This window comes from Vulpes vulpes, chromosome 3, assembly GCF_048418805.1.
Source record: "Vulpes vulpes isolate BD-2025 chromosome 3, VulVul3, whole genome shotgun sequence".
In the NCBI taxonomy this organism is placed as follows: Eukaryota; Metazoa; Chordata; class Mammalia; order Carnivora; family Canidae; genus Vulpes; species Vulpes vulpes.
Window position 1 is genome coordinate 55,083,017 of NC_132782.1, and position 26,623 is coordinate 55,109,639.

The 26,623-nt window shown below is 38.6% G+C and overlaps 1 protein-coding gene across 3 annotated transcripts; it reads left to right on the top strand.

Moving 5' to 3' along the window:
• Positions 1 to 6,909: 6,909 nt before the first annotated feature.
• On the top strand, positions 6,910 to 25,480 carry TRA2B (transformer 2 beta homolog). Of its 3 annotated transcripts, XM_026007319.2 has the most exons (10): positions 6,988 to 7,197; positions 13,251 to 13,526; positions 18,386 to 18,519; positions 19,544 to 19,706; positions 20,775 to 20,963; positions 21,164 to 21,279; positions 22,116 to 22,199; positions 23,291 to 23,350; positions 23,900 to 23,973; positions 24,476 to 25,480. In XM_026007319.2, the coding sequence occupies exons 4-10, from the start codon at positions 19,674 to 19,676 to the stop codon at positions 24,484 to 24,486; spliced, it is 567 nt and encodes a 188-aa protein (XP_025863104.1). In that variant the 5' UTR covers positions 6,988 to 7,197; positions 13,251 to 13,526; positions 18,386 to 18,519; positions 19,544 to 19,673; the 3' UTR covers positions 24,487 to 25,480. The 3 variants fall into 3 exon arrangements, with proteins under 3 accessions (XP_025863102.1, XP_025863106.1, XP_025863104.1); XM_026007317.2 differs by lacking the exon at positions 13,251 to 13,526 and having other exon boundaries at positions 6,910 to 7,197; XM_026007321.2 differs by lacking the exons at positions 13,251 to 13,526; positions 18,386 to 18,519 and having other exon boundaries at positions 6,962 to 7,197.
• Positions 25,481 to 26,623: the final 1,143 nt, after the last annotated feature.

The window sequence follows — 26,623 nt, forward strand, 5'->3', positions numbered from 1 at the left end:
TTTGTTTGGATGTCCAAGCCAAACCTCATTTTGATATGTCCCAAACTGAACTCATCATTCTGTCCACTTGCCCTTATTTTCCATCCTGGTTAATGGCACCATTGTCCTTTATCTTGTCACCCAAGCTAAACCTAGAAGTTGGCTTTACTCTTGCCTTCATTTCCACACCCCAGCAGAATTTTAGAGGACCATTCCTGGGAGCAAGGCTGAATCAGGGTTCAATCAGGAGAGGTAAGCACACTGCACATGGTAACATGAATACAGAACTTTTTTGTTTGTGTGTGGTTCTCAAACAACTTTTAATAACCAGAGGTACCCTCTAGGTGTTCACTTCCTAGAAAGACAGGCTTCATCCAGCTGTACTACCATGGATCCAACCAGCCACATCTGACCTCCTTTTTGCTGACACAAGAATAAGGCAATTTCAAGTATTTCCCATGGAATTTTCCATTGTGTTTTTCTTCCTTAAAGGGAATTTATCTCTTCTGATAAGAGCTTTTAGATTTTGCAAACTTCCAGTTTCAGATATGAGCAAGGGAGACCGGTCAGAGTTTCTGAGTCACATTCCAGGTCAGACCCTCCAGAGTATGCACCCCTGAGTCATGCCGAGCCCTGGAACCACGGGATTTGAGGAAGGAAAGCAGCGAACCTGCTCACACCATTCTACCCAGCACAAATTCCCCAGCAGCAACTTCCTGTTTGGTCTTCCTGTTTGTTCCAGCAGATTCTTCTCTTGAGGCCAGTTCAGTTCTAGAGGCCAACCACATTCCTTGGCTCATAGCCCCTTCCTCCATCTGCAAAGCCAGGCTTTCTCCTGGTATCACTTCACTCTGACCTCAAACTTTTTTTTTTTTAAGATGTTATTTATTTATTTGAGAGAGCATGAGAGCCAGAGAGATCACAGAGGGAGAGGAAGAGGCAGAGGCAGGCTCACTGCCCAGCAGGGAGCCTAATGCTGCACTTGATCCCAGGACCCTGACATCATGACCTAAGCCAAACCAGACGAACCAGACACTAAACCAACTGAGCCACCCAGGTACCCCTGGCCTTGAACTTTTAATATAAAGAATTGTTAACTATAACTGGGGCTGGGGCAATGAAAAACTAACTAGTTTTTTTTACTAGTAAAAAAAAACTAGTAAAAAATAGAAGGATCTTTGAAGAAATAGGAATAGCAGATATAAGGAGAAGCCCTACCTCTAGGTCTACCTCAGAGTCCCCAGAAAAGACCTCCCTCTCCTCAAGAGCTGAGGTCCAGCCCTTTTCATAGAGAGCATAGTTGTGGCTCACTGGATTGCAGAGAAGTTGCTAAGGTGCCATCCTGGCAGAACTGAATAGAAATTTACCCTCTAGAATTTTTTGGAAATTTTCCTTCTAGGATGCTAAGGTAAGCTGTTCATGGAACAGTGTCTCACCTACAAAACCACCTGATGTGGTACCAGGGAAAGCCACCAGCTACTAGATGCTGCTGGGTGCTGCTGGGTACTGTGCACTGTAGGAGCAGAGCACTGCAAAAGCTGCAAATACGGGTAGCCCCGGTGGCTCAGCGGTTTAGTGCTGCCTTCAGCCCAGGGCATGATCCTGAGGTCCCGGGACCAAGTCCCACATCAGGCTCCCTGCATGGAGCCTGCTTCTCCCTCTGCCTGTGTCTCTGCCTCTCTCTGTGTGTCTCTCATGAATAAATAAATAAAATCTTTTAAAAAAAAGCTGCAAGTGCTGCAGGAGCCAGAGGCCTCTGCTACAAAGCCTGGCTGGAGTTGGGGGTGGGTGCTCTAGAAGAAGCTGCTGGCTGCTAGGAGCTGCTGGTAGCCATGCACTGCAGGGGCTGGGATCTGGAGATGCTGCCAACACATTGCAGACGCTCAGAGCTGAAGAGAGCTATAATCTCTGTTGGAGCTGGTCACTGGGGAAGCTTCATGTGCTGCAGGAGTCTGTGGAACACTCTGGAACTAAGAAATAAACCCTTTTCTCCTTGTAATGCCTGCACAATGCCCTGTACTGACAAAGCTTTAGTGCCAACTGGCAAAAAAGCATAGATAGATGGATAGATAGTTTTTTTTTAAGGACCATATCTATTTTCACAGAGCAGGCAAAAAGGATGAATTTGGAGCAATGAGCACAGGAAGTCAGATCCATTCATTCTCTAACGCCATTGCGACTGCTGTGGTTCAGACTTACTTGCTCAGTCTCTTTATTCCTTGTCTGGAACATTTAAAGAGAAACTGATCGACGGCTTGGCTGCTACTGGCCCAAATGATAACATTGTATAAATTTGCAGAAGAAGGGCCTTCCTTTTTGTGTACAAAGCACATTGCCTGGGTATCAACCCTCCTGGACCCTTGCTGGGCATGCCCTGCACAGTGGACTGCAGCTCTCTTGTTCCTCATCTGCCCCTAGACTCCAGTCTTCCTTGGCCACACCACTCCACCACTTTTCTACAACTTAAACTTGACAATATAACTTACCTTTTTAACCCCTCAGCACATCCCTATTCCCTACTAAAAAAAATCTAAAACTCCTTAAAAAGGTATATATGGTCTTCTGTGATCTGCCTCTTGCTTTCTTCTCCAGTTTATTGAATAAATGGACAAGAGCAAAACCATAAATCAAAGAAAGAACGAGCTCCTGAATTCGTAGAAAGGACAGAAATTGAACAAGGGTCTAGTCTCTATAAGTAGAAACAATAATCAAATTTGGGGGCAGCTATGGCTTTTCTGTAAACTGTGGGAGTAAGTCTCAGTTAAGAGAGTACTCCTAAAAAATAAAATAAAATAAAATAAAAAATAAAAAATAAAAAATAAAAAAAAAAATAAAAAAAAAAGAGAGTACTCCTAGGCAGTCACCTTATTTCCTTTTGCATATACCTCCCCTACCAAGACAAAGTATTTATGGTCATTTTTCCCTATGTCTTCACCTTTTATCCATATATTCCCATCATCAAGATCAGTGAGGCCAGTCTCTCAGAGTCTACCCACTCACTCTTTCCTCTCCATTCCAGCTGCCAGTCCTTTCCACCTTGTCGCCCCAGCACAGGAACCATATCCCACACAGTCTCTCATTCAGCAGCCTGGCCTTGTGGGTTGGAGATATAGACATGAGTGACACATAAGCTCTCCAGACTGACCTCCATGTCTTTGTCCATGCCAGGACAACCTTCCCTGCTTTCAGCTAGTCAGTCTCCTGCTCAGGAACCTAAAAAAGTACCTGTTGCCTATTCAATCATTTCTAAATTCATACTTTGCTTTCATTCACTCAACAAGTGTAACTAAAGGCTTACTACATGCCAGGTATTGGTACTAGGTATAAACCAGTGGATAAGATAGGCATGGGCCCTGTCCTCAAGGAATCTTGTGAGGAAGAGAGACATAAAAGCCAAAATCACAGAAATAATTATAAAATTATTGTTTAACTACAACTGTTATAAATAATATGAGGGGTGCTTATAAAAGCATGTAAACAAGAGATTTAATCTAAACCAGGAAGCAAGGTGAGGCTTGAGATCTGAGTAGCAGCCCAAGTATAGGTGTGTGTTGGGAGAAAGGGTGGTTGTTGAATATCCCAGGAAGAGGGAACAGCTTATTCAAAAGTGTAAGATTGAGGATACAAGGAGTGCGAGAAACTGTGTGCCTATAACATGGCAAATGAGTGGGAAAGTAGCAGATAAGGAACAGATCATGCAAAGAATTAGAGCTTCTGTTAAGGTTTTTTGAATTTTATCCTAAAAGTTATGAGAAGCCATTAATCATTTCAGAGCATGTGGTACCATGACGTGACTTATGTCTTTTTCCCTCAACATTATATTATGAAAATGTTCAAACATAGTGGAGAGAATTGTACAATGAACACCTATCAGTTTGTTCCCGATCTAATTTTTAAATTACATCACATTGACAAGCATCTAGGTGTTAAAAAGGAGGAAAGAAATTTAATTTCTTCTTCTCAGGGAGGCTACCAGGAAGTTCAAAACTGGTACAGCTTGGCCAATAAAATAACTAGAAATTAATAAGAGCATAAAAACACCAGGGATCGTTGCAAAATTCAAAACAATTATTGGGGGAAAGTGTACTAGAATTTCATCTTTATAAACTATAACTCCAGGTCCAAGGTAATGGTTTGAAGAGTTTTATCACTATTTTTTCTTATTAGAATTTGAAATAAAGTGCTTAAAGCTGTAAAAACTCCACAAACACTAATTCAATTTTTAAGATAATTGGAAATTCTTTAGATAATTGATCTGATGAGGCCCTGATATAGGTAAGGGGCATGGAAAAGGAAAGAAAAAATTTTTATTATACAGAAAGAATTGATGAGTTATGTTAGCTAACTAAATAAGGAGGGGAGAAGAGAAGTTTTAGTAGAGACATTTAGATAGCCAAGGGAAAAAAAAAGAGAAAAAAAAAAAGAAAAAAAAAGATAGCCAAGGAAGAGATTATTAAAATGATTATTTTAATTTTTGGACATGTTAATTTTTATAAGCCTCTGAAGTATCCAGGTAAAAATTCAGGCAGGCAATTGGAATTTAAGCACAAAACTGAGGAGGGTGTTCAGATGTGTAAATATAAAGCTGGAAGCCAGCAGCATGTAAGTCGCTGATTAAAACCATGAAAGCAGTGGAGGGTGGGTCTGGAGAGTATGTAAAAAAAAAAGGACAATTGTCACCTTGAGTCATCACCAAACCTCTGGGTCAAAGGTGCCTTAAATACTGATGCTGTACCAAGTAAGACTCAAATTGCCAATTCTTACGACTCAATAATAAAAAGACTGATAACTCAACTAAAAAATGGGCAAGGTATGTGAATAGACATTTCTCCAGGGAAGATCTACACATGATCAATAAACACATGAAAAGATGTTCAACATCATTATTAGGGAAATACAAATCAAACCCACAATGAGATACCATTTCACACTTGTTAGAGTGTCTAGAATTATTATTTTTTAAGATTTAAAAAATTTACTTATTCATGAAAGACACAGAGAGAGGCAGAGACATAGGCAGATGGAGAAGCAGGCTAACCCCCTGGGGATTGATCTCAGGACCCTTGATCCCAGGAGCCTTGATCCCAGGACCCCAGGATCATGACCTAAGCTGAAGATAGATGATCAACCACTTAGCCACCCAGATGCCGCGGTGGCTAGAATTAAAATCTCCTCAAAATGTTAAACATAGAATTACGATACAACTCAGCAATTCCACCCCTAGGTATATTCCCAAAATAATTGAAAATGTGTGTTCGACAAAACATCATAGCTGCTGTGATTACTCATAATGGTTAAAAAATGGAAAGTGCACTTTTGGGTACAAAAGTCTATCAACCAATGAATGAATAAATAAAATGTGAATATATCTATATAATAAAATATTATTCACTAATGAAAAAGAATGAAATACTGATACATGCTACAGCATGCACAAGCCTTAAAAACATTACATTAAGAAGCTAATCACAAGGAACTTCATATTAAACGATTCTGTTCATATGAAATGTTCAGAATAAAAACTATAGAGACAAAGTAAACTTCAGATTCCTTAGAGCTGGCAGGGTTGCAGGAGGGTGGAGAGGGAGATGTACAATGACTATGAATGAGTATAGGTTTCTTCTTAGGGGTGATGAAACGGTTCTAAAATTGCTGTGATGCCTGCACAGTCCTCTATGTACAATAAAAACCATTTGAATTATTCACTTTATTTTTTTTAAGATGTATTTATTTGAGAGAGAGAGCACGGGGCAGGAGGGGGGAGGTGTGGAGTAAAGAGCAGAGCGAGAGGGAGAAGCAGACTCCCCACTGAGCAGGGAGCCCCATGGTGGGCTGGATCCCAGGACCCTGGGATCATGGCCTGAGCCAAAGGCAGATGCTTAACACTGAGCCAGTCAGATGTCCCTAAATTAGTCACTTTAAATGGGAGCATGGCATGGTATGTAATCATCTTAATAAAACTGCTTAAAAAAAAAAGAAAAAATAAATAAAGCTGCTTAAAAAAATCAAATGGCCCTTTACAGGTACCCAAAGTACCAAACCTGCCAGGTATCATACTTCCTTTTTAATGGGTGATGGGTGCATAGGATAAGGTCTGGACAGTACTGTATTTATCAAAAAAAAAAAAAAAAAAAAAGTATAAGCCGACAAGAGCAGTTGAAACCGAGGCTGGCTGTTCAAGAACTGTCTATCACGCCATTGGGTAAGAGAAGAACAGCCCGCGTGGCCCAGCGGTTTAGCGCCGCCTTCAACCCAGGACCTGATCCTGGAGACCCGGGGTCGAGTCCCACGTCGGGCTCCCTATATGGAGCCTGCCTCTCCCTCTGCCTGTCCCTCTCTCTCTCTCTGTCTCTAACAAATAAATAAAATCTTAAAAAAAAAAAAAAGAATTAATTTTCCCTCCAGTGACATCATTGCAGTAGGCACCTCTGGCACCCGTGCTTAACGGTTCTTCCTTTCTGGACCACTAACTTCTTTCAGAATAGAGATTGCATCTGATGTCAGCACCTGGAGATCTGAGAGTGCTTCAGCATTTAATAGGTGCTCAAATGAAGGTTTTTTTCAGGAAGGATGCATCACAACTGAAGCTAAATAAATGCAAGGCGGTAAACCATGGGTCGCAGTATAAGGACATGGGGTCTCTCCAACCAAAAGGCGGCACAAAAACTAATAAATCAGAAGAAAGGAATCAAGGATGGGAGAAAAGGGCATCTCCACCTTCCCACCGCCACGACGCTTTCCCTGGAAAGTTCCAGAAGAGATGAGGGCGTGGCCGGTGACATCACCGCGCCCCTCGGCGACCACCAACCGCAGGCGCAGGCCGTCCAGCACGCTTACTTTCCCGCCTCGCTGAGACCCAGAGATGGTGGGAGGGGCTGGGCGGGCTGCGAGGCTTACGTCACGTCCGGTTCCGGACGCGCCGCCGCTAGAAAGGGAAGACCGAGCGCCGAGGGGCGGGGCCAAGAAAGCGCGCGTTCTGAAAGGGGAGGGGCCGGCTTAAGGAGCGCCGCGTCACGTCCGGCAGACTTAGAGCCCGTGCGGAGGCGGTGCAGAGCGCTTCGGTACTCGGCGGCTCGGGAGCCCGTGCGTTCTGTGAGGCTGCGGCGGAGCCTCTATACAGAAGGCGCCAGAGGTTGGCAGCTTCGATTGAAGCCCGTCGAGCGGCGACAGCAGCTAGGAGTCATGAGCGACAGCGGCGAGCAGAACTACGGCGAGCGGGTACGTAGAGGTGGTGCAGGGGGCGGCCGTGTGGTTCCAGCTTGCATCTCTTCCCAGGCCCGTCGGCCTCGGCTCCGGAGACGGGCGATTTAGACTCCGAAGTCTGAGTCTTGGAAGCACAGGAGTGGGGTTTTAAAAGCCCTTGCGAAGAGTGTCGTTAGTCACGAAGTAGGCCACTGGCGGGTTTGTGTGGCCCGCAAGTCGAGACGGCGGTTTTTTTCCGTTAGAAGAGGGGAGAAAGATTAAAAATGGCCGCTGCGTCCCCTTGGTGTTGGGGGAGGGGAGCGGTATCTCATTTCGCCGTTGCTCTCCTGCGAAGCCTCGCTGCCGCCATCTTGGGCCGGCTGGCCGGGCGCGCTGCCAGAGGCACAAAATGGCGGAGCAGCCGCGCGTCAAGGCGGGCCCGCGCCTCACAGACCGAGCGGGGGGAGGAAGGCAGCGTTCTCTGGGAGGGTTGGCCCATCGTTTAGCTTTAGAATCGTTTTGTGGACCCCGAAAAGACGGAGTCTGGGGTGTTCTTGGGCCTCTTTTACGGTGGGGAAACTAATCCGAGGTAGACAAGTTCTGGGCCCGTTAGAGGGGGTTTCGCGCGGGCTTTTTGTTTGTCTTAAAGGGAGTGCTTTTTTCCGATATCGAAAGTGCTTTCTTTCAAAGGAAACAATCGTTATCGGTATCCGATGGACGACACCCTGAGGCTACAGAGCTTTTCTTGTTTTATGGAGCAGATATTTATTTTTTAGGGGACTGTGTAGAAGAAACTGACGGGCAACCATGTATGGCGCCGTTATTTCCTTTGTTTTGAGGCATTCTACTTCTGTGAGCCACAGCTTATGTTGGTACACTTTGACTTTGCCTCCACTTACCCAAATGTTGAGTTCGGTAGTGGTTTCATTAGATTGCGGGAATAAGACCGCTTCCGGGCTTAAAAAGCGTGTGGTAAAGCGTGGTTGCAAGTCTTGGGTATTCCTGAAGATGCAAAAATACACAAAGCTTGTCAAAATCTCGGGCATTCGGAAGATATGGAGAATTTCTTCGAGTGAGATTAATGAAAAGCACCAGAGAACTTGATTTTTTTTTTTTTTAACTTGGAAAGGATAAAGAAGTTGGGTGCTTTGACAGTTGACTTAAGTTTTGCCTTCTAGTGCCATCCTAAGATCTCAATAGCGGCCGTCAGGTAAATCTATTCAAATACATTAGCAAACTTCTATGAAACCGGTTTGGGGCCCTTCATTAAGAGGGCATTTTTAAAAACTTCCTGTCTTAGGCCCTGAAACTTTGTAAAATTTACTGTGTAACTTGGGAACCAAATCTGATTTAATTTGAATAACGAGGCTTCACTTATTCAGAGAATACTGGCTTTTTACACTTTCCTTTAAGACGGTTGGTTGCACCATCAGTGCCTGTACGAGTATTTTTAAGCCCTTCTTGTCCACCGTAAGAAAGTTTGGACCCAACCCACAAATTGTTAAGCAGTGATTGCTGATTCTACCAGTTGACTATATACGGTTGAATCTAGTCATCGGTGTTTGGAACGGGGGAAGCAAATGGTAACTTTTAAGTCTTCGGTTTTCTAAACAATTACTGAGTACTTTTTTTGCGCTACGAAGAGAATACAAAATGGCCGGTTTCTGAGAAGCGCTCTTAGTTGAATATACCTGAATAAGTTACTTGGAATGGTGTGCTTGTGAAAACGAACATTGCCCAAAAATAAATTGTCGTATTTTACATAAGGGGGGAAATTGTTGAAGGTAGGTTCCTAGCTTGAGACAGCTCTGGGTTGCCATCCTAATAATTTAGCATTTTTGAATTTTTTTTCTGGTTAAAAATATAAATCCTGTTTTTTCCACAATTTTGTTTACATGTTAGGTATTCGCTAAATTCTTATAAAGGAAAGTTATAATTACATGTTAGAAATTGATTTTTTTTTCCTTACATGAGTTTTGAGTCCTGGAGCATTGCTAAATTTCGTAGTTTTATTTGGCATTTTGTTTTGTATGTAGATTGCTTTCCAATTGGTGTATTGGAAGCAGAAGAGATTAGAATAGACCTTAAAAAAGGTTGTGATTCCTAAAGAACTCTGGCAAACCCTAAAGCTTAATGGAACAGATTAGATTAGATATGATGCCAGAAACAAGACTTAAGTGTTTGTAACAGGTCTGATTGGCTAAAAACATCCTTTGAACTGAAAGCCGTGAAAAGGTTGGATTCAGGGTAATAATCTTGGACATACCTGTTAATAGCGTCTCTGGAGCCTGAAAAATTGTAGTAAATCCACTCTAGACCCTTAAACCTATCAAACTTGATGTAAATCATTAGTAGAAGCCTGATTGGTACCATTAATGTAATCACGTGTAATACAAATCTCCTTGGTTTGGCTGGAATCCCACCCAACCCTCCCTTAATTTAGCAGTCCAGAATTGAGAGGTCGCTGTTCCTGAAGCCCCAGCATAGTTCCGGAAGTATTTTTTCCCCATTTCTTTAAACTTTAGAAGTTCACTTCCTAAATAGGCTGGTTGCATGTGTACAATAAATTGTTCTGTTTGATCACCCCTATTGAGTGAATGTATTGACACTTAGAACAGTGGTTCAGTGTGTGCCCCTATTTCGTTTTAAATGCGTACTCACGGTATATTCTAGAATTTTTGTCCGCATCACATTTTAGTTATGGCAGAGTAGTTGTGGAACATTTCTCATGAAGGTTGATAGATTTAAATTAAAATGTCTCTAGAGTCACTTCCTTGATGTAGCCGAACTTGTGCAAAATAAAATTTTTCATTTCTGAGATAGTTCTTTTCCAGTACTTTCCAAAAATGACTGGCAAACATTTTTGGGGAATAGTTAACCACCTTTGCAAAAAGAAGTATTCATAGCAGTTATGTCACAATCTGGACAAGTAAGAATATAAGAGTTGGCTGCAAGTTTGGAGGTGAGGTACATGGTGATACTTGGGTAATCTTTAAGGACCAGTAATGGTCATAATGTTTAGGATATGCGATGTTTGTGTGGTCTTGTTACTAGTTTAATGTTCTACCTTCCTAATGATTGTAATTTCTTTAGATTCAGACACCCAGGAAACACTATTGTATAGACCAGATGGTTTTGATTTCTGTCCTGCTGTCAAGATTACAATAGCAAGCAGTTTAAGAAAATATTCTGGTAGGGTATTCGCTATAGTTTTTGTAGAAGTAATATTTGCAATGTAGGTACATTGTCTTTAGTCTTATTCTTTGTGGAAATTATTAGCATCTGGATACCATCCCATCAAACTGCTTTTCAGATTTCTGCAGTTTTTCTCTTCTGCTTAATCTTGGGTTGTCTTTCTGTATTCTTTGTTTTTAGCCCCTAACTTTGAATTCTGATTTTCAAAAACTGAAGCATCTCAATCTATTTCTAAAGAATTACAGCCATCGCACCAGTTCCTTTAATAAAGGATTGAATTTCCAGTGGGAGGAAATAGTTTGCTTTGTTTTATTGTGAGTCTGGTTAGGTACAAGTCTCTTGAAGAAACCAGGTTGAAGAATATTTTTCTTGGTTTTAATGTTGATGTTATCTGGAACTAGAAGGTGGCATTTTCAAACTGAAATTACAAGTGATAACAAGGTAAGTACTCGTTTTGTCAAACGATTAAAGAGGAATCAGGTGATGAGAGATGTTAATATCATTTACCTTTTCTTCCTCTATCTCCAATAAAGCCCAAAACCTAAGTGATAAATTTAACATTTCATAGTTTACATTTTGCCCAAGAGAATAACAGACCTACAATTGTGTATATTTTTTGAGCCTTCGCATTCTGTTATGATTAGTTTTCATTTGTGATTTTTTTTTTTTTAAGAGGGAATAGAGATTGATGTTCAGAAAATTTTAAGTGTTTTATCCAAGCTTAGTTTTTTGGTGATATGGGTTAACATCGAATTTTAGGTGGTGGTGTCACTTAGTTTTATTTTTAATTAAGCCCAAAAGAGCTTTTCACTATAGCAAATTAGTTTTCAGATTCCCCAAAATCTTTTTGAATTGGGTTGTGGAGGTTATTTTCAGATTGCTAGTTTGATCAACTTAGATTGCCCAATACTGCAGCATGCATGTAGGAGGCCCCTTTTCAGAGTCTATTATTGATGCAAGAGATGGGCTTACAAGTCAGATGAGCTAAGGAATATTCTGTCTTTTGAAGCTTTTTCTCCACTCAATCTTCTGGTAGTGTTTGACCACAGAAAATTAAATAGTCCATTGATATGAGCATTAACCTTTAAATTTATAGCAGGATCAGCACATTTTTCTTTGCCCTGTTTCAGGTTTTAAAATATTACCTTGTCAGTTACCTATGGAGTTTATACACGTTTTTAAAAGTTATTTGAATTCCGGTTGTAATCCCTAGAGTCATTTTAAAAATTGTGCTGATGATGGGAGACGTTTCTGCTTATTTCTAAGTAGGATCTCTTAACCAAATGGACAATAACATTAGCCCCCAGTAGTTGTCTGGTTTTGTTAAAGTGGCCACTTGAGCTTAGTGTTAGTAGTTGAGTTGAAATAAACTTAATATTTACATTATCTACCAGCATGTTTTGATCTTCAAAAATAAAAGGAAGATGGTTGGGAAGGGATAATTAAAAAGGCAGGAAGGCGTCCATATTGAAAAGTTCCGACACCTAGAGCTTTGGCCTCCGTTCTAGTATATTTATGTATCTAAGGCCCTGTATCAGTATGTTATCCTTAGGTGGCCTTAAAGAGGAAACCTGCTTGGGCATTCTGATTCCACGATTACATTTGTGCTGCCAGCAAACATTTCCCATTACATTTTAGTGATGGATATTAAAAGAAAATCAATTACTGTGACTCCCTTAAATAAAAAGCTATTTAAATTTTTTCCTGGACTAAACAATAATTGACTTTTTAAAAAAACTGGACTGAAATTTGTGCTTTCTTAGGAAAGACATCACAACACTTCCCACGATAGCCATGGTTGTCTTTATGCCCGGATATATAAAGGCTTTTTTCCTTTTTTTTTTTTAAAGAACCTTTAACCCTGCTCACCCCAAAAGAAAATAAAACTAGTAGTGAGGAAATTGTTAACAAATGAAAGATAAGGTGAAGTACAGGATAACAAGGAGAATGAGGATGTTTTGTGAGGACTATTTTGTTGAAGGTATTCAACAGACACTAGAATACTTTTTGATCTGTTTAGTGATGTGGAGTTTTTAAAATAATTTCAGGAGGTGAGCTATAATTTTCTCCCAATATTGCCACCTTTAAAAAGTAGGTTTTCTCCTTTGGACTGCAGAAGATTTTAATACTTTGTTCATTGAGGGGGAATTTACAAGAATCTTTGAAAACACGACTGTTGGATTCAAGTTTGTTCTGCTTTCCTTCATAGCTACATGGATATAGTAGTTGGTTGACCTGATTTTGTCTTTTTATGATTTTAGTACTAAATTTAGTAGTTAGACCATTCATATTTTAAAATGTCACTAGAGCAGTTTTCTAAGGGTGGGTTTTGAGCACTTCAGTCCAAATTTTGATTTCCCTAATGTTGTCTTCTACAGAGCTCTTTAAACATGCAGTACAAAAGTGTGTGACATTAAATACATTTTGTTACCTTATTACCTAGACAAGTCACAAGTTGTAAAACCTCTCCAACCCTGAGCCTTGTCATCATTGTACAAATGAATTGTCCGTGCTTTCCTTTCTTGCACTTCTGTATTAACGTGTCATTTTTTGACTAGAAATGTGCTTTTGACACTTGACATTTTCTATTGATGAATACAATAAGTAAGAAGTGTGAAATGTAAAGTTCTTAAATGTTAGATTGAACAGCAAATGTTCAGTTGCGCACTTCGCATTCAATTTAAGCATGATAAATCTATTTGAAATAGACAGTTGAGGTTGATACCTTATATTTTAGAACCAACAGGAAGCTAGTTTCAGTTTTTTGAGCTGCATATTCTAGCTTTTTTTTTTTTTAATCCAAAAAAAGGGAATTTTTTTTCTAGTTTCAGTTTTGGCACTGGATTTTATCCTGGAGTTTTAAAATATCTTCATCCTGTTCTTTTTCTATTAAGGTTAATGTTGAAGAAGGAAAATGCGGAAGTCGTCATTTGACAAGTTTTATAAATGAGTATTTGAAGCTCAGGAATAAGTGAAGCTGAAATTTGAAAAAATAAAAGAAAGAATGCATGCTAATTATCAGACCAGAAGTCCCACTTGTAGAATATTGAGCAATTTGTGTGAAGTGGGGAAGATGAAAGAAGTCAGAATTTGAAACGGAAGAATGAAGAAAAGAAATAAAAATGAAGTTAAGATAAGAAGTAATCTGGAATCAGAAAGCACTACGCTAAGTAATTACTAGTCTGTTTATGTGTCCCTGTATATTTTGCTAAACATGCATGCATTATTTGTTTAATAGAAGAAAATATATACAGGGCAAAGAAGTGCCTTCCAGGGGAAACGTTTAAATTAGGTAATTCTAATTTTAACTTCTTAGTCAAATGATTGAAATGCAATTTAAAAAAATAACCCTTTGTAGTCAAATATGAGGCAGGAATGAGCTCTCCAGCATGGGTAACAGTTGCTTCATGTTGTCCCTCCAGATTTTTTCATCTGACTCTGCTGGTCCTGGGGCATGAGCGAGTACCTTCAGAGTTGGAATATATTTGTCATAGTTTTCCCAGAGACTGTCGCCAGGACAATTATAGAACCAACTCTCAAAATTTAAGCAAACTAGTGAACAGGGTAGTTAGCTCCTTTTGGCATTAATGAAAATTTTTCTTTCCAGATGGCATAGTGGAAAGCTATGACCTCTTAGGCCCTACCTTTTAAGTTGCAGGTTCTATATTCACAAGGATGATTCTTAATTCTTTCCTGTTTAATGCCTATTCCAGCTGAATGACTAGGATTACTGCTAAAAAAAAATACAGTAGCTTCCCTTAGAATGAGGTGGGTCACACAAGTGAACAGGATCTCTAACTTGGTGGCAGTAGTGGCAGTTGCTTTTCATTCTGAAAACCGCTTTATTCCTTTTTCTCATTTTCTGCAATTAACAACTGTTATAATGATGTGAGTGGTATGGATTATAAAGTAGCTTTATTCTGGTTCCCCACTCCCACTAACTGGGAAAAAAAAACTTCGAAAGTTCTATTATTTCCCCTTCTGTGTGTTTTTAGTTGAATAAAAGAACCAGGTGATCAGTGTAATGTTAACTTTTCAGTTGGATGCGACAAGTAACGGGTCAAAATTATATCCAGTGGTAGCTAACCAACAGTTGTCTTCTGTTGGGAAAGCCAAGGGTATCACTTCTCCTTCCTGAAATGAAGATAACCTAAAAAACTTTCTCTGAGAGTTGTCAGATCTTCTAGCTCTTGGAAAAAGTGGCTTAAGTGACATTTCTAGAAGGACCTCTTTTCTGGAGGTTTTTAGGGGCCAATTGTCAATGGAAGATTTGTGCTTTTTATAATTCTTGTGTTTTGCAAGGAGAAGAAAATTATTCCCATTTATGGTAGTATTCGGCACTTGATTTGTCCCAATTATTTGTAAAATATTTCTGCCGTGTATAAATTAGTAACATGAAGTTAATTTGTATTCTGAATTACTTACAGATTATTAGGTAGAGAGCTAAGGTAAAAGAGATGTGAGTAGATACTCTGTTTTAAGTCCTTGTATTCTTTTATCAGGAGATCTGAAAGGTCCTTGTCCAAAAGAGGAAAGACCTGTTAGGCCTCTGTGGAAGGAAAGTATTTTGGAATTGATTAAATGGCCAAAGCTGGATAGATATATGGCAAAACTAAACAGTGATGCTGGTGGACTGTCCTTCAGGGTTTCCCCCGCCACCACCCCTTGGCCAAAGCATCTTGGAGTATGACAGTGCCTCCTTCTCTCACCCTGTCCTAGTTATTAGGGTGGTAAGAGGGAGATGGATGGGCCTCTTGTCCAGGGCAGGTGGAGCAGAGAAAATGAGAGAAACAAAGTTCGAGGAAGATGCTTTTGCCAAGAAAAATCAGTAAGTAGGAAATATAATACTCTGAAATTGAATAAATAATTAGGCTTTAATTAGCATCTTGTATGGTGCTTCTAGGAAATGGTCAACTCCAGAATTACTAAAATGAGCTTTAGTTTAGGGACCTGTGTTCTTAAATGCTGTGTAGGTTTGCTGCATTATCTCTAAGAGCCACTGTTTGAAATCTAAATACCTGAATCCAGTTTCTAAAATAATACAGGAGAAACTTAATGATTTGATGATTCACATGGTTTCTACTTCATCTCTTTCAAAAATGTCTAAGCCATTCTTGGAATAGGAAGATGAAGTTATTTTGTTGAAAGGGTTAGGTTTTTTCCTGACCTGCTCTTTTTACGTTGTATATTGTTAGTATATGACTAAGATCCAGTCTATAAAAGCTTGATTCTCTGAGCAAAAATTCAGGGAATTTTTTGGCTTTATGTTTATTAAGTTCATAGTCCTTTTGCTTGAGGTATTAATGTCCAGAGTAGTGTTTTTGGTAGGGTTTTAAGGTGTTGACACAAAATTTTTCAGCCCTGTGAGTGGACTTCAGAGTTTTCTTTGTGAGGAGGCTTTCCCATTTGGTTGTGTAGATTTGCCCACTGATTAAGGTTTAAAGTTAACTTTGTATTTAGATTTGCCTAATTTAGGTCTCCTTTCTTCTGGACAGGTTAAATTTTCTTGAATATGTGTTTTCAAACCAGTTAATGGCCAGCATAACTACAAAAAGGGGTTTAACTTCTTTAAGAAACATCCTTGACACAAGGTAGGAAGAGATGGAGACATTGTTTAGGTGTTGGTCTAACCAAGCTTCAGTATATAAAAGGGAAAGTCTTTGCATTTTTGGCTGGTGTTTCTATTCCTGGTCTAAGAAGTGATTGCTCACAAAACGTATATGCATATAGCCAGTCAGTTTTAGGGCCTGAGAGAAAAGCTTAATGTGTCTTTGGCCCTTTATCTTCTTTCTTAGTTTGAGCAGACTGGTAAAGCAGGTTAGAATAAGGTTTTTCTGTTTAGTGAAGCAAGAGGCTTAAAAAGATCTGGCTTTCTATCCTCTCTTCTTTTATATTCTGGCCCCTGGGCTTACTATTTGTTGACTACAAGTATTTTATTGGTAATCTTTTAACTCTTAATGGGAGTTAAGGTGAGCATATTCAGCTCTCTTTTCCAGAGTAAAATGTTTTCTTTGGTTTACAGTAACAGCTATAATCATTCCATGAAGTAATCATTTCTAGCATTGGAATAAACAAAGGCAGTTAACCTTGGGGATCCCTGCTTTCTAGTTTTTCTTTTGGATTTGCTTTTGCCTGTGATGTCAGAAACCACACCCCTATTATTGAGAATTTCTTTGTCCAAGGAGAGGAGGGCAGTGGATTGTGCTTTTAAAATGTCTGAGTATGCAGAATATTTCTCAGAGAATGCCAAGAGATTATTTATTGGGGTCCCTAAAGTTGCAGTACACCCTTTTAACCATTCCTTGTTGTTAAAGGTAGTTGTTTTCACTAATAAGAATATCATCTTTTTCTTTGAATCTTTTTACAGTCACTCATGGGGGGATGGAGAGGAGGCGGTCACATTTTATGTCCCTTCACACCGTGTTTTATATAATGAATGAAGTCTTACTGGGAAGTTTTCTAGAATTGTTTTCAGGCCTAGAGACCAGAAGTCATTTTGCTGGCTGAGTTACTTTCTTTCCTATTCTAAACTTGAGTTTCTTTTTTATTGCATATAACTTTTTTTCCCTGAGCATCATAGAAGTGATCTTTCAAATTTTCTCCCCTCATGTTGTAGATTACAGAATGTAATCTAAAAAGGCTGTAACTATAATATCCTATGCTATTCTTTTTAAGAATGTCCAGAATACTCTGAAAATCTACCACACAGGGAGGTCTCCTGTGATCACTTTTATCCAGTAGTTTCAACATTGTCTTCCCCCCCTCCAAAGACGTACTGTAATGTTTTGGTTCCTTTTGAGTCTGGCCATTTCTGCTTTATCTTCGGTAGAAAGGCTTTACTAGACTTGATGCCTTTTAATATGCCTTAAGTTGGATAACCTGAAATCAGGTTGTGTCTTCTTTGATATACATACCTTAGCTATCAGCCTCAGTGGGTTTGTTCTCTTAATCTGCTGTTTCTGTTTTGGTGCCTTGGCAGAATATTTCCTTAGTTCCATTATTTTATATGGGTGTATTTTCTGCTGAGTTGACTGTATGCTTTGGCTCATTGATGAACCAGTTACCCTATTTACTACCCATTCTTTCTCTGATTTCTTTAGAAATCTTCATTACTGTGCCACTTATCTACCAGGTAGTCTAGTTTTGATGGGAAAGTTATACAGTATATACCTAGACTTTGGTTTTTATGTACAATTCTGAACTCCCTTTCTGGACCCAGATAGAGCCCCTGATTTAATCTGTTCTTGTTTTAATATGTCTTTTATGTACCTTTCCTAGTTAGTTATTCCTTGATCCCTATCAGTTTGCCCTGGTTCATCTCCATTTAGCCAGGGAAGCTGTAGATTTCTGGCACTCTTTCAGCTCTTCCTTCTGTACAGTTACTACCTTTCTGCCATGGCTCCATCTGGTTGCTTTGAGATTCTTAAGGCCCTCCCACCATGGTTAGATGGAATAAGGTTTAGTGTTCTTCAGGCTGGTCCTTGCTTTCCACTAAGTTTCTGCCTTTTGCTAGGACTTGAAACAGATTGTCCCCTGCCTCGATTTTTCTCCACTCAATAAATATAACTTGAAGTTGAGGTCTTATGGGAAAAAAAAGGAATTTTAAAAGTAAGTTTTATGAGTCTCAAAGGATTTTGTTTTATTGATGGCAACTTGATTGAAATATAGGTATAAGGTACAGGTGTCATAGTTAATAAGATTCTTTCTCACCCTAGTCTTTATGGAGTAACAATCCCAAAACACAATCCTTGGACAGTTCCCTTAACTGCTTGGCTTTGGCACCCCTTTCTGAAGAGTGGGGTCAGTTAACTCTTATCCCTGCTCCAGAAAAGGTGGAAGTTTAAGTTAATTGGCCTATGTCAGTTGGAGCAATGTAAATATACCAGGTATATTCAATTCCTGCCCTTACCTATGTTTTTCTTATCTTGGAAGGGGATTGCTTTCCCTCACCATTTATCTCACAGCAGCTTATTTGTTTTTAAAGTTGCCCAGAAAGTATACAAATTAAACTTTTGACATCTACGTGTAGGAATCCCGTTCTGCTTCCAGAAGTGGAAGTGCTCATGGATCTGGGAAATCTGCAAGGCATACCCCTGCAAGGTCTCGCTCCAAGGAAGATTCCAGGCGTTCCAGATCAAAGTCCAGGTCCAGATCTGAATCTAGGTAAGAAAGACTGTCTTGGGATTTTCTTCTGTTACTCTTAGCTTTGAAATTGGTGTGTGCTTTGTAAATTAGGAAGATAGAGAGGGTTAGATCATTTGTTGGCTTATTTAATATTGGTACTAGCAAAGAACTTAATCATAAGTTCTGAGACAGAAGACTAAGTGGTTAAGAGCCTGGGCTTTTGGCGTTAGGGTTCAAATCTTACCTCTGTTTTTTCTGGCTTGGGCAGATACTTAACCTTTTTCCACCTTAACTTCCTTATCTTTAAAAGGCTTAGTGAGACCAGTAGTTCTTCAGAATTGTGAGGATTCATGATGAGTTTAGGTATGATAGACTGCAGAACATTGGCTTTTCGTAACTACAATTCTTGATAATTAGGTGTAGTCTAATATACGTGTGTACAAAACAAAAATATCTTAACACAGCGCCTTTTTTTTTTTTAATGTTGATGAATAGTAGGCTATATGTCCTCCTTTGCCCAGGACAAGCCCCAGTTTATGCCTACTGTCAGGCATAATTAACTCTACTTCTTTTCTTTCTTAAATGTATCCTGTCTGATTTAGATGACAGTTCATATGATCACTGTAGTTAAGAGCAATTGATTGGTTTTAAAACACTGCTGAAGGAAAACTATGGTGATGGTGATTTTATCTTAAGTGAATGGTGGGCATAATGGGAGAAGCTGAAAAATAGAGGGTGGTATTCTGAGGGGGAAAGTGGGCACAAATCAAGCTAGTGTGAAGTGCTGCATGTCTTATGAGTATGAAATTTTTGAGTGTTCATCTTGAGCATGTTAGTTTTGATCTCCTTGATCTTAATTATCTTAAATGGAAGAGAGCTGGTAGTGGTTTGGAGCTCTTCCTAAAAGAATTGAGATGACTGTAGATAAATTAGAAAAATCTTGATCTCATGTTAGTGTATGTCTGAGTTGTGTTCTATCATTTTAACTCTAGATTAATTAGAAGAAGTGAAAGCTGCATCTTACCAGTTACTGAGTTATGACCTTGAAGCCTTTGTCTTACAGGTCTAGATCCAGAAGAAGTTCTCGAAGGCATTATACAAGATCAAGATCTCGGTCCCGCTCCCATAGACGATCCCGTAGCAGGTCTTACAGTCGAGATTATCGAAGACGGCATAGCCACAGTCACTCTCCCATGTCTACTCGCAGGCGTCATGTTGGGAATCGGGTAAGGTGAAAAAATAATCGTTGAAGCAGTTTCCTTTTGTTTTGAAATAACTGATTATATTTGGTAATGGACCTTTAGTAGTGAATACACGAGTTCTTTAGAGACTTTTTAGTGTTTTGAGGACAGTCTCTTCAAAGATACTTATGTAATGGTCTACATTTTGTCTGTCAGTCACACGTAAGCAAGACATGACCGTGTGTGGCTCGGCTCATCAAATTAGGAAATCCGCTTTTTGCATTACTGTTAAAATACTAATGTTAGGTCTCATAACATATTGGTATGTACCATATTAATATTATTGAAGTTTTCTGGGTTAGCTTTTATTAATGTTTTTTTAGAATGCTTTCTTGGTTTTCCCATTTTAATTTTAAGTGAGTTCATTTTGAGTACTATGTTTTTCCTTTTAGCTTATAGAGATAATGCTATTCTTATGCTTAGAATAAATTCCTAGGATGTGAATCCCTTGGGTAAATTACCCCTCCTGTTTTCCACCACAAAAATGCCAGTTTTGATATTCACTAACATGAGTCCCTGTTTCCTCCTCCATTCACACACGGTTTAATTCTGAGGGTGAACTTCTTTTTGCCGTTTTTCTGCCCATTGGGCAGAGGGAGGGATTCTTCAACCAGGTTCCATAGTTAGCATGGGATCCCATGTGGGGCTTGATCTCAACCCGGAGATCATGACGTGAGCCAAAATCAAGAGTCGGGTGCTTAACCAACTGAGCACTGAGGTGCTCCTTTTCTGCCTGTTTTTAATGCTTGCAGGTATTGCCATAACACTAATTTTAAATTCTAATTGTTGGTATGCCTGGGTGGCTCAGCAGTTGTGTCTGCTTTTGCCTTGGGGCGTGATCCCAGAGCTCTGTGACTGAGTCCTGCATAGGGCTCCCCAACAGGGAGTCTGCTTTTCCCTCTGCATGTCTCTCTCATGAATAAATAATATTTAAAAAAAAAAAAATTCTAATTGTTGATTTAAATCTACTTTATTAGTGACATTTGGGGTAATTTCTTTTAACTTTGGTTTATGATAAATTTTAAAGTATAAAATTTATTTTCCCATTTCTAGGCAAATCCTGACCCCAACTGCTGTCTTGGAGTATTTGGATTGAGCTTGTACACTACAGAAAGAGATCTAAGAGAAGTGTTCTCTAAATATGGCCCCATTGCTGACGTGTCTATTGTATATGACCAGCAATCTAGGCGTTCCAGAGGATTTGCCTTTGTATATTTTGAAAATGTAGACGATGCCAAGGAAGTAAGTTAAAAGTCTACCTGTATCTTTGTAAAATAGTGCTACTATTGACTCTTAAGTACTAATGAACTTGGATAAGGACAATTTTTTTAGGGTATGTTTATTTATACATATAAATATGTAGAAAAATCTAATTTATAGTTTAGTGGATAGTTCGTGGCTTCGTCCAAGGTGTACATAATAACTTAATGTATCTTTCGAAGGCAAAAGAGCGTGCCAATGGAATGGAGCTTGATGGACGTAGGATCAGAGTTGATTTCTCTATAACAAAAAGACCACATACCCCAACACCAGGAATTTACATGGGGAGACCTACCTAGTAAGTTTTCTTTTTAAGATAATGATGGATGGCTGAGTGCGTTTTCTGTAAGAACTCTATGTACTAGGAGAAAGTCTGACATTTCATCCAGTCCTGCCATTAGGACTATAATGGACTAGGACATTATAGTCCTTGAAACTAGGACTATAATGCCATAGATCATTCTGGTCTTTTTTTTTTTTTTTTTTTTAACTGGGTAAAACTGTTGAAAAGAATATTCAGTGAAGACATGGTACTTGTGTTGCACACTGTAATTGGTAATTAATAGTCTTGATTAGAACATTTTTTTCATAATGAAGTCTTTATTATAGTAAATATTCTCACTTCTGAAATGACATTCATCCAAATATTTTAATTTTCCCTCCTAGGAGAATATGTGGGCTAAAAAAATTAACTTTTGAAGGCAAGTTAGCAGAATGTGTGTATCCCTTAACCAAAAGGTTTTTTTTTGTTGTTTTTAGTTTTTTTTTTTAATATGTATTTATCTATATTATTATAGGGGCCAGAGAAAGGACAGTGTTTAATATCAGTGGAATCTTAAACAGGAATATTGTTTTCCAGTTAACTTTCCTATTAGAAAAGGCCCATCTATGAATTAGTAATTAAGGTAATATTTATTAGGAAATAATCTTCATTTTTTGCCCAATAAAGGAGAGTAAAGAGATTATACTTGAAGCAGTTGTCCAGTCATGTCTTTAGAGCTCAGCTGTGGCCTCCAAGACCCAAATGAGCCATCGTGCTATTGTCTGAACAGTTTTAAACAGTAACAGTCATATGTAGTTAAATAGGGAAGGAAAGACATATGGTATCTTATGAAGGTATATTATTATTCATAGTGGCAGCTCACGCCGTCGGGATTATTATGACAGAGGATATGATCGAGGCTATGATGATCGTGACTACTATAGCAGATCATACAGGTAAGGTAACCATAAAATGAGATTTAAGTTGCCAAAAATTAAAAGAAGTATCTTCTCCTGAATCAGTTGCAACATAATTTAAGGCAGTGCTACACCTAAGTTTTCATCTTTATTAAAATGACTTTTTATATATTAAATACAGAAACCTAGATTTTTTTTAAGGTTTAAGTGTCTAGTCCGTTTAATATGTACATGTATTTTTTTTTTAATTTCTTTTTACATTTTTATTCATGAGAGACAGGGCGAAGCAGGCTCCTTGCAGGGAGCCTGATGTGGGACTCCATCCTGGGTCTCCAGGATCATGCTCTGGGCTGAAGGCTGCCCCCCTGTATTTTCTTAAACATCAAGTTGTAAACCAACTGGAGTCCTTTATAAGTGCAAAGAAGTAACTGCTAAAGAGCAGTAATTTAGCAAAACAATGGCTAGAAGTTTGTGTGGTGTTTTTTTTTTTTTTTTTTAACTACCAAAAGATTTTATACGTTTTTCTTTAGGGGGTTAGTATGGAAATACTTAGAATACTTTTGAAGATAAAAATGGGGTAAAATTATTTTAGCTGCAGCAGGTCACTTAGACCCTGTCTTGCTTGTGAAAATGTCAATTGTATAATAATAAGTACTGACCCCAATAGTTACCCTTGGTGCCTTATTGAGGTGGGGGCTTTTTTTTTTTTTTGTACGTTATTTTGAATGTTTAAAGAAGTTAAAATGGTCAACCCTACTATCTGTGGAAGTAAACCTTTAAGCATGCTTCTGATACTATGGTCCAGCATTTTATCCCCAACAAAAACTTTTTTTGAGAGAACATTTGTGTGTTAATTGGCACTTAGGGATAAATCTATGTGGGGGCTTAGAAGGTTAAACTTTCGGGTTTTAATTCAGTTAAGCATTTACTTTAGAAATGTAACTTGTTCTGTTACTCATTTTAGCCACCAGAGAGAGCTCTATGCCAGTTTGTAAAAAGGGTGGCAAAGGTAGCCCTTAATCACTTATTTAAAAACTACTTTTCACTTCTCTGGGAGTTCTAATTTTACTGTATAAATGTATCATTTTTAAAACTTTAAAAAGAAATGTGTTGCTTTTCTGCCTTTACAGAGGAGGTGGTGGAGGAGGAGGAGGATGGAGAGCTGCTCAAGATAGGGATCAGATTTACAGGTATGGCAGAGGATTTAAAACCTACAAAGTAAAATGGCTCGCCTAAAGACACTTGGTTTTACTAGAAGTATGTTTTAGTAGTTAATTACAAGTTGCATACACAAATTGGATTGCATGAAATTCATAAAATATTAAAACTGGAACCAGTGATAGTGTGTATACATGGCTTCATTTTATGTTTACAGAAATGAATTGGGCTTATACTAGGTAATTACTCAGTGGCACTATTTTGTACCTTAGCATGAGGTAGTACAAATTAAGGTCACTGATAAGCATTTAAGTTTTCATTCCTTATAGCTATTTTTTTGTACTATTGCATTTTTGTTAGCTTTTAATGAGCATCTCAATAAGCAAGTGAATATACAAGTCTTACAAAACCACTTTGAAGCACTAGTAAAATTTATTTTGGGAGTTCATCAAAAGGTGTTTGGGTTTAGTGGTTTTTGTATTTAAAACAGACTTTGAAAATAACATGACTATTGGTGATCTTTGTCATTTAATCTAACTTCAATCTATGGAGTCTTAGATGGTTTTGACATTTGTTTACAGAAGGCGGTCACCTTCTCCTTACTATAGTCGTGGAGGATACAGATCGCGTTCTAGATCTCGATCATATTCACCTCGTAAGTTTTTACCTTGATACGATTTTATGTATTACAATAAACTTCTTGAACTTAAATTATGGCAGATAATGAGTTAATTCAGGTAGTTTTATCTATAACACTCCATTTTTGTGTGTAAGTTTCAAGGAAGTATATTGAAATGATCTTGGAATCTTGTTCTTGTTGCTAACTCAAAAATAGTAAATGTATACTACATTCTGGTCACCATTTGTTGTAGCGTTTTTTTCAGGGGAGTGCTTCCAATTTTGTACAGCCTGGAAACAATTGGGTGGCTTAAACTTAGCTCTTGTGGGTCAAGTTACACTTCCCTAGCTATTTCTATTTAATGTCAGTTCTTTGATTTCTAGTGTAACCCTTAATATGAGAGTCTTCCTCTATTTTTACAGGAGAGAATCTGATGCATAGAATTTTCTAATGGTTAGAATAGTCTGAAAGTCTCAGCATTAAAGTATACTTGATAAATATCTTCAATACTAAGAGACTGGTTATTATTTCTTCCTAGGTCGCTATTAAAGCATGAAGATGAAGACTTTCTGAAACCTACCCTAAAGTTGGGATATTGTTTGTGGACAATATTTTTTATTGTCTCCTGTTTAAAAAGTGAACAGTGCCTAGTGAAGTTAGGTGACTTTTACACCTTTTATGATGACTACTTTTGGTGGAGTTGAAATGCTGTTTTCATTCTGCATTTGTGTAGTTCGGTGCTTTGTTCAAAGTTAAGTGTTTTCAGAAAAGTATGTTTTGCATGTATTTTTTTACAGTCTAAATTTTGACTGCTGAGAAGTTTCTATTGTACAAAACTTCATTTAAAAGGTTTTTCTACTGAATCCAGGGTATTCTGAAGATCGAAGCCTGTGTGTAAAAATGTTACCAAATGGTAAAAAGCAACAATAAAGTTTGGTTTTTACTTTTCTTTCTAACATCAATGCTTAGCAGAACTGTTCAGATTAGGTTGTCAGTAGTAAATTTCAAGACAAAAATACCCATTTTTCTCCAATCCATGAAACATACTATACTTACTATACCTGCAACTAAGTGTTAAAAATTATGCTCTGTAACCCTGTACTGCTAGTATTAGAACTAAAAAATTTTCAATACAGCCAATGCTTAATGCTTATATAAATGTGGATTTGTCAGCCTTTATGTAATCTGTATTATATAAAGCAGGGGATAAGAAAAGAGGTACACAATGTATGCCTTTAAAAGGCTATTTCTTAAAGCTGTTACAAGGGGATAATGGTATTTCAACTAGTTATCAGCAAGTGACAAATACATTCCACCACAAATGTACTCTTGTTCTTCTAGCTTTTAGACTATGGAAAAAACTGAGTGCTTCAGAGTTCGGAAAGAGAAGGGAACACTACACCTGTGTTGTGGATGAACTGAAGACTTTGCCTGTTCATTTTTTAAATATTATTTTCAGGTCCTTTGCTTACCAAAGGAAGCCCAATTTCACTCAAATGTTTTGAGAACTGTGTTTAAATAAATGCAAATGAAAAGAGTAAAAGGCTGGTACAACTCAGTTGACCTATAGAAGATTTTGTTTCAACCTTGTTACTTCTAATTAGAGGGGTTTTTTAAATAGTTTAAGTCCCTTGTACAGTATTCCTTGGGCTGAAATGTGGTTGTTTTTTTTTTTTTTTTTTGCTTTTTTTAAGTAGATAAATTGTACATTCCTGGAAAGCACATATTAAGAGGGGAGTTAGTTACCTGAGTGACTGTCTTCATTTGGATGGTGTTACATTAAATAAGTCTAGTCTCTACACTTGTCCTGAAGATGGCCAGTTCAAGGTAAAATGCAGTAAGTAAGGTATTTTGTAAAACATTTTACACATACTCCATGTAGGCTGTAGGCAACCATGAGCTATAACTTAAGTTACTTAAACAGCTGCCATTAAAAATGGCAGTGCCAGGATCTGGGTGTGGGCAGATCTCCATCCACAGCCTGTGCTCTTAATTTATGATGCCATTCTGCCACCAGCTTAGGTAACCATATGAAAATAATAGGGTCACCTGACTGGCTCAGTTGGTAGCACATAGCAATTCTTGATCTCAGGGTAGTTAAGTTCAAGCCCCATGCTGGGCATGGAGCCTACTTAATACATACGGTTTGTAGGCAATGTTTGCAGGCCTTAATTCATCACACTGGGTAATGTCTCACGTGCATACCTCTGAAACTTCGGAAACTGTCAAGTGGATAAAATTCTGCATGTTTGTGCTTCTAAACACCTGGAATTAACTTTGTATCTGTTAGATTATTTCACAACCAGTTTGAGAGTTAGAATTGGCCCCTCACATAGTTGTAGAATGTGATCCAGAAGGGGCTGGATTATATAGTTTTGTAGGAATAGTGTACGTGTCGGAACATGCTACCACTTCTAGGCCCTCTTGATAAGGGAGGGGAAAGGGTAGGGTAGGCCAGCACCAAGGCAGTGGATGTGAGAACAGTGGGCATCTGGTGCAGGTCTTAGTGAGGTGCCCTACCCAAAGACCTGCTTGATCACATTATAGTGTGTGAGGTAAGAAATATAAAAGATTTCCCAGCCCTCTAATTGGACTCAGATCTAGAGTAACTTTGGAAAGCAAAGCAATCATGCCTAATTGATGCATCTGAGAAAGGTGTTGGCTTGCAAATCATGTAATCCACTCA

What these genes read in the sequence shown, in the direction of transcription:
- TRA2B (XM_026007317.2), top strand. Translation starts at nt 7,162, where the DNA reads ATGAGCGACAGCGGCGAGCAGAACTACGGCGAGCGG. An exon ending in TACATGGGGAGACCTACCTA is followed by an intron (nt 21,280 to 22,115) that starts GTAAGTTTTCTT and finishes TATTATTCATAG; the next exon opens with TGGCAGCTCACGCCGTCGGG. An exon ending in TACTATAGCAGATCATACAG is followed by an intron (nt 22,200 to 23,290) that starts GTAAGGTAACCA and finishes CTGCCTTTACAG; the next exon opens with AGGAGGTGGTGGAGGAGGAG.